Source organism: Diabrotica virgifera, chromosome 6, assembly GCF_917563875.1.
Source record: "Diabrotica virgifera virgifera chromosome 6, PGI_DIABVI_V3a".
Classification (NCBI taxonomy): domain Eukaryota; kingdom Metazoa; phylum Arthropoda; class Insecta; order Coleoptera; family Chrysomelidae; genus Diabrotica; species Diabrotica virgifera.
Genome location: NC_065448.1, coordinates 208,581,621 through 208,592,873, shown reverse-complemented (window position 1 = coordinate 208,592,873; position 11,253 = coordinate 208,581,621). Strand labels below are relative to the sequence as shown.

Genomic DNA, 11,253 nt, shown 5'->3' with positions numbered 1-11,253 from the left:
CTATCCCTCAAACCTTCCGAAAGTAGTGACACTTTGTCTCACAGTGTAGCGGCCTTCATACTTAGTCATGATCTTTGAGGTGTGACAACAGAGTGGAAGACAATCCGTAATAAACAAAAAAAGCGTGATGAAGGTCAGCAAGGAGGAGGAAGGATTATGAGTGGCCGTGAGCTGGTTTACGTATCTTTTTAAACTAATATCTCGACTCAAGAGGCTCCACAGCAGCAATTAAAACCTATAGCCACAAATTTAAACGTAGGGTATATTATACAAAAGATCTTCTATGTCCCCGTGCAGTTTATCTAGCGTTTACAATCTTGCAGAAATAAAACAATTCCTAGTTATATTACATTATAATTTATTATTATACAAAACTTATTTATCTTTTTTTGTCTTGTCCTTATTAGCCGCTAAAACTTCTCCCGGTGCAGGGTATGGTCTTTGCTGATACAGAACACCAGATGCTGTATTATCTGCCCTTTTGTTATTTTCCAAACCGTCACTCCACCCACCTAAAAAAAATGTTGTGAATATAAACATTACAAAAACTTCTTCATAGAGCCAATGAATGTTTAATTGGAAGAGACACTGTGGTATTCTTTTTCTCATAGGCACCTTTCAGTGCGTCACAGTTTTTCGATTTTTTTCTAACGCATTAAATTGTATGTGACAGAAAAAAAGGCACGTCTGTGATTACAGACATTTATAACATTTATTCTAGTTGTCGATAGATGGCGCTATAATCGAAAAAAAATTATTTTCGAATTATATAATATATCTACGAATATAATCTGTACAATTTATAAGACTATACAAATCAAAGAAAACACCATTTTATAAATGCAATAAACACAATTGATTTGTTTTTATGCCAAATTGCAAATAAAATGTGATAACTGTAAAATTTAACTAAAATGTCATGTTGGAATAAATGTTATAAATGTGAAATTTAATAAAAAATTTTCCTCTTGATAAACGGTATATTAGTTTAAAAAGCCCTAAAGGGCTACAAACATATGAACAAAACGTTTTCGCTCCATATAAGTATAACCATATTAATTAAAGCAAAATGTTAAAGTTAAAATGATGACCAAAGTAAAAGTAAAGTTTGGTTATACTTACAAGAACATGGTGAGCCAACCAAAAAATACAAGGTCGAAAAACAGACAAAAATCTAGTATAAAAAAATACATCGAAAAATCCAAAGGATGGATAAAATTCCTAAGGATACGGCCCTAGGGCAACATATGACTCCCACACGTGGTAAGTGGGTCAAAAGGTAACTAGGTCATTATGTTATGAGAGGTGGCAGGCAACTAAGAGATGAGATTTCAAAAGCGAATCTGTCTGATGTCAGGACGACAATTGTCAATGATTGAAGTTTTATGAAATGTTGGTTACGCAGCTACTAAAATTAAAATTATTTATGGTACAAGCAATGATAACAGCTAACATCAGTGTGTTGGAAATATAAAATTACAAGAACTTAGTGAAAATAAATTATCTAAGATTTATAAAATAATGGGCGAATTTGAAATTCCATGATCATCAATGAGGTGTATATAAATTGATGAAGTAAAGATAGGCAAACCAAAATACAGTAGACGTGTTTTGTGGTTTGTGTTAAAATTAGATAATTAATATTTGTGAACGAACACAAATGATGTTTGATAAAAAAGGGCTGCATGAAGATGAGACAAGTGAATAGGGGTTGTGATATCGAATGCTGAGGAATGTTGTAGTGCAAAAAAAAATTTGTTTATAGTTAATAGGATATAGATGGATTCAACAACAACAATTTAAATGACTCAAAAGGTTGTTTTAAAGCTTAGTCAAAATTTCCTTATTCTGTCCTTTTATGTAAAATAACATCTAGGGCAAAGAAAAATTAATAAAATTGGATAAAAGTATCTAAGCTAAGTCTAACGTGAGGTCAGATGAAGTTAAGTGTTGAGAAAATTGATGAGTAAATGGGGAAAAATCTTTTTTAAAAATTGTGTTTATTTAATAAAATTAAAAGGTAAACCAGAATAAAAGAACGGTGGATAGATAAATAAAGTTGTTGATGAAAAATTTTTGATATCACAATTATGACAATTAATGATAATCATTATTGAGAGACTGGGAACTCAAGAGACCCAACAACCAAACAAACCTGATGATGTGAGTAGAGAAGGTGGGTTGATAGAATAACTTGATGTGAGAAATTTGATTGAATTATTGTATGTATTGTTGGATAAATGAGTTGAGAACATGGAATAAATGATTGGAGCATAAACGAAGACCAGGTTGACAAAGATGATGTAAAGAGAATGGGAGAGATATTGACTAGATATAGTTGTGCAAAAGTTGTGACAAATAGATGTTGTAAAAATCGTTAAAATGAATTATTTGGGAGAAAATTTTTTTGAAGAAAGGATCAGATGATTATCGAAAATTGAGTGGAATGTCTGAAAGTGTAAATGTAGATAAGGAAGAAATAAATGAAGAAATGGGAACAGTATTACTGTAGATGAGAATAATTAGGGGAAGCAAAGATAATATGTATATCTACAGTAATACTGTAGATATATACTTCATTACTGCAACTGTAATAAAAATAATCCTACTATTTTTTAATATAAATGAAAAGAAATAGACAGACCGATGGTCCAGAAAAAGAATCTAATATTTCACTTAGTTTGAAATATGTTTGCTTCGAGTGGATGGAAGCTGAGAACTAGAACTGAGTGGCTTCGTTTTGCATTTAATTATTGGTCTAGTATAATTTGTTTTAACTTATTTTTTTTTTAAATTATCTGTGTGAATCGAATAAAAAAAATTTGGTGCAGTAAAAATTCAAAAACATTTAACACTACTAAACACCGCACTTAGCTAACCACAACAGTCCTAACTAACAAAATCAATAAAATAAGAACTTTATCAGATGAACAAGAATTCAGATCCGGAAGATCCTTCGTAAACGCTGTATTTGTACTGAGACAAATCACAGAAAAGGCCATCGAGTACAATAAACCAGCATATCTATGTTGTATCGACCTGACAAAGGTTTTCGATAGCATCCAAGTCGAAGACGTCTTACACTTACTGTATACAGGGTGGTGAATTGAAAAGCGGGCCATAGGAAACTCAATGTAAAATTCTAAACTGTTGAATTACTGCTTCCCTAATTATTCTACATCAAAAGGCATGAGAAACTATTTGTAGAGGATTGAAATCTTTATTGAAAACAATTTTTAAAATTGTTCTACGAATTAAACACATTACAAAATTTTGTAAAATATAATAAATTTTATCAAAGTACACACACCGGCAAAATTAGCCGAACACGTTAAAAATGGGACATGTTTGATGTCTCGTATTTCATAAACCAGTGGTCCGATTTGAGTGATTCTTTTAGTATGTTATAGCCTTATTATTTAAGAATATCCTTGTAATAATATTGTTGCTAGACAGGTAAATACCATTTTATACCGGGTGTACCAATCATACTGTGTTTTTTTCTTAAAGTTTGGAACACCCTGTGGAATATTCTAGCTTATGTAAAATATTAGAATTTATACAAGATTGTAGACTTAGGCTTGCTTAACATTTTCCTTTTCGATTCATTTACTTATGTGAGTTCATAAAAAAGTTATGTGCGATAACAACTATCCATGATTTTCATCAATAAATCCTCATAGTATACTAAATTTGCAGTTACTCGAGCGTTATGGGGACCTATTGGATTGTAAAGAGTATGTGCTAAAATCAGAAAAAGGTTAAGTTAAGTTTTCCATTAAGTGGGGGACTTTTCATTTTTTAATTTAATTTTCGATTTGAAACAATCATTTTTCTCCGATTATAGCGCTATCTATCCATAATTCGAAAAAATATGTCGAATAAAAGTTGCTTATTTTTACGTAAATAATCCAAATCTGCAATAAAAATTGGGGGCTCCTATTTAAGATTTTAAATTAAATCCCCCACCCGACCTCCGTGGGGGCTCGTGACACCCCACGGAGAGGGGTGGGGGTAAATTAAAAATTATAAATACGAACCCTGCGATATTTTGCGAAATGAACATCAGATCGTAAAACTGCAAAATACACCTATTCAATATTTTTCAAAAATCTAGCGAATGGCACCAAACACGACCCCCCACGGAGGTGGGGTATTACATTAAAATATTAAATAGGAGCCCCCAATTTTTATTGCAGATTTGTATCCTTGACGTAAAAATAAGCAACTTTTATTCGCAACATTTTTTTCTATTATGGATAAATGGCGCTATAATCGGAAAAAACGATTGGTGGAAATGGAAAATTAAATTGAAAAATGGAGAGTCCCACACTTCATGGAAAACTTAACTTAACTTTTTTTGGTTGTAGCACCCACTCTTCACAATCCACTCCAGGTCCCAAGAACGCTCGAGTAATTGCAAAAGCATACTTTTCTCCCCTACTATGAGGATTTATTGATAAAAAACATGGTTAGTTGTTAAATCACATAACTTTTTTAATTTCCAACATAACCAAATGAATCAAAAAAGAATATGTTAAGAAAGCATAATTCTACAATCAAGTTTTAATTTTAATATTTTATATATGCTGGAATATTCCACAGGGTGTTCCGAACTTTAAGAAAAAACACAGTATGCTTGTTACACCCGGTATAAAATGACATTTACCTGTCTAGCAACAATATTATTACACCGATATTCTTAAATAATAAGGCTATAACATCCTAAAAGAATCACTCAAATTGGACCAGTGGTTTATGAAATACGAGACATCAAACATGTCCCATTTTTAACGTGTTCGGCTAATTTTGCCGGTGTGTGTATTTGCCAAATTTAGGCCACACAGTGCAAGAATGTGTATAAGGTTGCCTTCGGTCACAATGAAATTATTATATTAACAATATTTTGAACTGTCAGTATTTTTATTTTATCGTTTTTATTGTTTAAAAAACAATAAAGTCGAAAAGATGTCATCAGTTGAGAACAAATTAGTAATAATAAAGATGTTTTATTCAGTCAATAGTTTGCGTACTGTCAGAAATAGTAACGTGTGGCCTTACTTTTACGCGCTTACTTAGGTATGGCAAATGTATTCGATTGTTCAAAATTTTGGACTCGGTTTAAATCGTAGAACAATTTTAACTTTTGTTTTTAATACAGATTTTATTCCTCTACAAATAGTTTCTCATGACATTTGAAGTAAAATAATTAAGGAAGCAGGAATTCAACAATTTAGAATTTTACATTGAGTTTCCTATGGCCCGTTTTCCAATTCACCACCCGGTAGATAGAAGAAACATATAAATCAATATTATACAAACCATCGAATACAGGCAAAGATAAATGGAAAATAAAAATGTATATCATTTTTATTCAGTTGCAATGCGAAGGCAAAACAGTCTTATTTTTCACTTAGAACAGGGAGCGCAGTCCAGCACTCTGAATCGACGATTTTTGACTCTTATTGAAGTCATCATCGGAGAGGCGTAGGCCTGCTGCTCTCTGCTCGAAGTGACCCAACCATGAAAGTTTATCCCCGCATTGCAACTGACGTGTATGGAGTAGGTGACTAGCGTCATCTGGCAACTGAAAGGTAAAGTTTTCAATCCTAATAGCAACATTAATAATATTGAAAATTTTTAAAAAATATTACTAAAAGATTTTTAAATTGAAAACTTATTGGTCCATTTCCCTGGTAACACCTCCATGGCTTCTAAAAATTGCAAGCCAGATGGATGCTGCAGTGAAGACAAGAGAGAATTCTAAAAAGTTGCAATTCACAACCCCCGTCTGCAGCTTGATAAAGTTCCAACGGAAAATGTACCTAGTTACTCTATAGAAGTAATAAATGGAAAACTAATACAGTTTATACCAGTACAAAGCGGAGTCAGACAAGGTGACTCGTTAAGCCCACTGCTCTTTAATATAATAATGGACGAAATAATAGAAGCAGTATGTAAAGGTCATGGTTACAAAATGGGGAACAAAGAAATCCAAATATTATGTTATGCAGGCGACGCCGCATTAATCGCCGAGACAGAAGACGATCTCCGGGATCTCCAAAGATTAACACACATCTTCAATACAACAGCCAAGAAATACAATATGATAATATCAGCAGAAAAACCAAATGTATGACAACATCTAAATACCCACTACGATGTAAAATCGAAATTAATTTATTTATTTATTTATTTATAAAAATCCAAACAGGTCCTAAAACCTTTTTACATGGACAGTTATAATCATAAACTTTATATAACAAATATAACTAATATATACAGTCATTAGCACAACTATTGATAGGCAGATATAGAAGACTTTAACACAAAAACAGCTAGACTAATGATATCTATTATCCATCTACTAGTTTAAAGTGCTCTTGCACTATATGTCTATAGCAACCAACTGACATTGTAAAATCAATGTTTTTTACTAAATTTATATTGTTCGCTAGTTTCAACATGGCCTCTAGAGGAGAGCAAACAGATGTTCTTATTTTTCCAAACAACAACTGATATCTCGTTGCTTTTCGAGGAACATTAAATGGTATCCGCATTCGTAAATCAATTGTACCTGAAATATTATTAATTATTTTATATAAAATCATTGCCATTACAAATTTGCGCCTACTAGTCAAAGACAAAACTTCAAATTCTTCCCTTAGCATGGTTGATCTTATGGTTCCATAATCAGGCCATCGATGATGTTTTTTGAAATACAAATAACGAAGAAACTTATTCTGAACTTTTTCTAGTGCCTCTAAATGTACTTGAGGTTGTTGTCCCCAAATAATGGAACCAAATTCTAATATTGGTCTAACTAAAGTATTATATAATATTTTTATACCCTTAATACTAGTAAAATCGCAAGTTTGTCGACGTATAAAACCCAGCATACGGTTCGCTCGTTTTGCAGCTTTACCAATATGTGTAGCAAATGACAGTTGATTATTATAAATCAAACCCAAATCCTTGACCTCACTGGTCCTTTTTAAAACATTCAGTCCTATTAAATAATCAAATACTATTGGTTCTCTTTTACGGGTAATAGACATAACGTAGCACTTATTTATATTGAATTTGATCTTATTATTGTCACCCCATAATAAAATGTTCTCAATATCCCTTTGAATCATTACGCAATCCCTAACAGTTTGAATTATTTTGAATAACTTAAAATCATCTGCAAATAATAAGTAATCTGAATCCTGGATGACGTTTGCTAAATCATTTATAAACATTAAGAACAAAAGTGGTCCAAGATTAGACCCTTGTGGTACTCCCGAGTTAGTCTTAAATTTACCAGAAGTATTTCCATTGTGTTTTACAACAAAACTCCTATTCTGCAAATAACTTTTAAATAACTTTATTAGATTATCAGATAAGCCAAAATTACATAACTTTCTTAAAAGAACATCGTGTTTTACTTTATCAAAGGCTTTTTCGAAATCCGTATACACTACATCCAATTGCAATTGTTTTTCTAACGCATTGTTTGCAGACTCGGTGAATGAAATAAAACTTGTGTTTATCGAGCGACCCGACATAAAACCATGTTGATGATCATTAATACTATTTTTGACGTGATTATATACATGAGCATGCAATATTTGTTCGAAAATTTTTGATGGAGCACACATAATAGCGACTCCTCTATAATTTTCAATATCTCTTTTGTTACCCGCCTTAAATATTGGAGTAACTGAAGATAGTTTCCATTTTTCTGGAAATTTTGAATAAGTTATTATTAGATTAAAAATATGTAATAATGGTAACTTTAACCACTCTTGGCATGCCTTTAAAATATACGGGGGGATGCCATCTATACCGGCAGCTTTCTTTGGTTTCAGCTTTTTGACTGCATTATCATAATCTACGCTTGTTATTGATGGTAAATTCAAAACATTGTTATTACTAATAATATTTGTAAAATTAGTGTTATAGCTAGAAATGTCGGTAGAATAAACAGATTCAAAATATTTCGCAAACTCATTAGCAGTATTCCTCTGATTTATTTCTTTACCCCCAAAATAAAATATTTCTGTTTGATTAGACTTAGAATTCTTATTATTAATGAAATTCCAGAAATTGTTAAACTCATTTTCTATATTTTCCTCAATTTGCCGTATATATTTCCTGTGCTCTATGTTAATTAATGATTTAAGTTTTTTTCTGGTCTCTATAAATTGATTGTTAAAATAAATTGAAACATGTCTTAACTTTCTAAAATTATTTTTTTGTTTGAGCAACTTTTTGATATCAGGCGTAAACCATTTCGGAAAATTAGAATAATTCTTGTAAATATTATATTGTGGTACAGATCCTTCAAATATATTAAGTACTTTTGAGTAAAAGATATCTAGAGCTTTATCTACCTCTATTTCCTCTGTTACAGCTTCCCACGTCATATTTCTCATCAAATCACACATCAAATCAAAATTTGCTTTTTTAAAATTAAATCTATTACCAACTAACTTATCTGTTTGTCTAAAACTTGATACTGTAAATGAAAGTTGAATTTCCAGAGATGGATGTAATCTATCTTCCTTTACTAACGGTAACTGCTCTTGACATACCTTACAACTATTTATATTATCTGCAGATGCTACTACTTGATCTAAAGTTTTGCCCTGCCAGTTTTTTACATTGTTATAAAGCAAAAATGAATTAAAATTTAAAAACTCAATCATACTTTTAAACTTAGCACTTCCATTAGTAAAATCTAGATTTTCGGTTCCTTTAATTTCTGCAATATTGAAGTCGCCAAAAATAAACGTGTTATTAATATCAGTAATATGTGTTTGTAACAATTCGAAGCAATTCGCATAGTCATGTAATTTACAATCTGGTGGAATATACACTCCAATTAATTTTATACTTAATTTGTTATTAATTTTTAAATCCGCAACCAAAATTTCAAAAGATGAACAATGTTGTGTTACTTTTAAAATCTTATGCTCCTTTTTTATTACCATTAATACTCCTCCTCCCTTAGTTTTGCCAGAAATCTCCTGGTTTCTGTCAGATCTCAATAAGTTAAATACATTTAATGGGAAAATAACAAAGCAGGAAGCAAGGTTTAGATATCTGGGAATAGATGATATAACCGGTTACTGAGATGTTGAAGAGGAAGTACGACAACAAAGCTTAAAAGCAAGTAAAGCGCCGGGATCTCTTAATGACACAATCTGGAAGAGCAAACACCTAAGACAAGACACAAAAGCAAGAATCTATAAAGCAGCAATTAGACCTATATTGACATCAATGAACTGTCAACACGGATGGAATGGGCATGAAGCGAATTTAATGCGGCCAGGATGAGAGAGCAATAGCCAGGGAAAGAGGGAAGATAATCGCCATCTTTCGTAAACAAACAAATTGATAGTGATACTCAGGGTTGCCAGATTGGCAACGAGATAAGTCACCAAATGGACGAAGAAGTATTGGCAGACCAAAAAAAAAGATGGTGCGATAATTTGAACAATTTAGGAGGCTAGTATTGAAGAAGAAACATGCTTTAAAGCCTACATACAAGAAGTAAAAAGAAGAAAATGCAAAAAATAGTCGGTATATTCCGTTTCTAAGCGTCTTTTTAGGGGTAAACCGTTCGCCTAATACTGATACAGGTGAATGCAGAATAAACAGAAGTTTTTCCTGAAACAAAGAAACAAGAAGAAAAATACAAAGAATATATTTATACTATCAGGAAAACTGTAATTTTATGAATCTTAATACTCATAAAGCAATATTTAGTTAGCAATATATTAAGCAATCACTTGTGTTATTTACTGTTATTAAGGTTTTTAACGTATCAATATACAATATATTATGTATAGTATTACCTTGTGGAATATCAGAATAAGCAGCAGGATCCATAGGATCAATCTCATCTTTTCTCTTTTTGTGTCTTTCTTCCCTCCTTCGTTTTCTTTCTTCTCTCTCCCTCTCCTTTTCCCTTTCTCGCTCTCGTTCACGTTCTCTTCTTCGATGATTTCTCTCTTCCTCATCCGAACTTCTGTCCCGATCTCGCTCCCTTTCTCGTTCTCTTTCACGGTCCCTTTCCCTCTCCCGTTTTTCGTTTTCTTTCTCTTTTTCCAGGCGTTCTTCCCGTTCCTTCATTTTCAAACGATTTTCACGAAGTTTTGCTGCGCTTTGCCCTTTCACGGATTGAGGGTGCTTTGGGGGAAGCCAAGAAACAAGATCATTCTCCATATTCCAGTAATAATATCGTCCTCTATAAAAAATAAAAACAGAGACTTTGTTAATTTCTATCTTCAATAATTTAAACACTTTTTTGTTTATTGAAATAATTCATGTCACAAACAAAATAAAATAATTATGTTAGGATAAAAAAAGTATATAAAAAATAATCAACAAGTTTTTTTTAGAAATGTCAGTCTGCAAGTACTGTTTCTTTCTGTTGTTTCGGTTCTAAATATGGATCCTTATTTCAAAATAGAAAATACTAAAATAACTGATAATGCATTTGTTGTGAGGGTTTCGTCTTCATGTGCCATATCCCCTAAGCAGGTCGGCAACCATCATGGCAATTCGCACTTTCGATACCGCTGCTCTAAAGAGATCAGAAGAAGTGCAGTTAAACCAAGCTCTCAAATTATTTAATCAGGAGATATGTCTTCTTCCATGACTCCTTCTACCCTGTATTATTAATTGCAACAAGTTATAACGCTCGCCCCTCATGGCATGTCCCAGATATTGCAGTATTCTAACTTTAATTGTATTTAAGACCTGTTTATCTTTTCCCATTCTTCTCAACACCTCGACATTCGTTAGTCTATCCACCCAACTTATTCTTAATATCCTTCTGTAGGCCCAGAAGGCTTCTGTATCTGTCCGAGACATCTTTCCTTAATATCCAAGCCTCTAACCCAGTGTTTCCCAACCTTTTTTGTGCCATGCCCCACCTTAGCCTTTATAAAATTCCTATGCCCCCCCATGAAACTAGAAAATTGTCAACGAAACATTGTAAGTCAATTTTCAAAACATATAAAGAAAAACTGAAATTCACATTCCAAAGAATTGTAATCAAGATTTCTTTATATTAATTTACTATTTTAGTGAGATTCTTGTGCTTGATGCTTTGATGCCACATTGTATTATATCCAGCTGATTCCTTTTTACTTTATCGTACTACATACGCAGTATGAGTATAATAGATAAAGTTATAGGATCGTGCAAAAAAAATTTTTTCAGATTTCACTTTTTTTCGACGTTTTGAGTCCCCCTGAG

At 32.2% G+C, this 11,253-nt stretch overlaps 1 protein-coding gene across 1 annotated transcript in view; it reads right to left on the bottom strand.

Moving 5' to 3' along the window:
- Positions 1 to 341: 341 nt before the first annotated feature.
- Positions 342 to 11,253, bottom strand: part of LOC126887176 (polyglutamine-binding protein 1-like) — a 32,100-nt gene continuing 21,188 nt past the window's right edge. Inside the window, exons 3-4 of the mRNA XM_050654562.1 lie at positions 9,846 to 10,237; positions 342 to 512 (exon numbers count right to left, since the gene is read on the bottom strand). Of these exons, the coding sequence (XP_050510519.1) occupies positions 376 to 512; positions 9,846 to 10,237 (529 nt within the window). The 3' untranslated portion in view covers positions 342 to 375. The remainder of the gene's footprint in view (positions 513 to 9,845; positions 10,238 to 11,253) is intronic.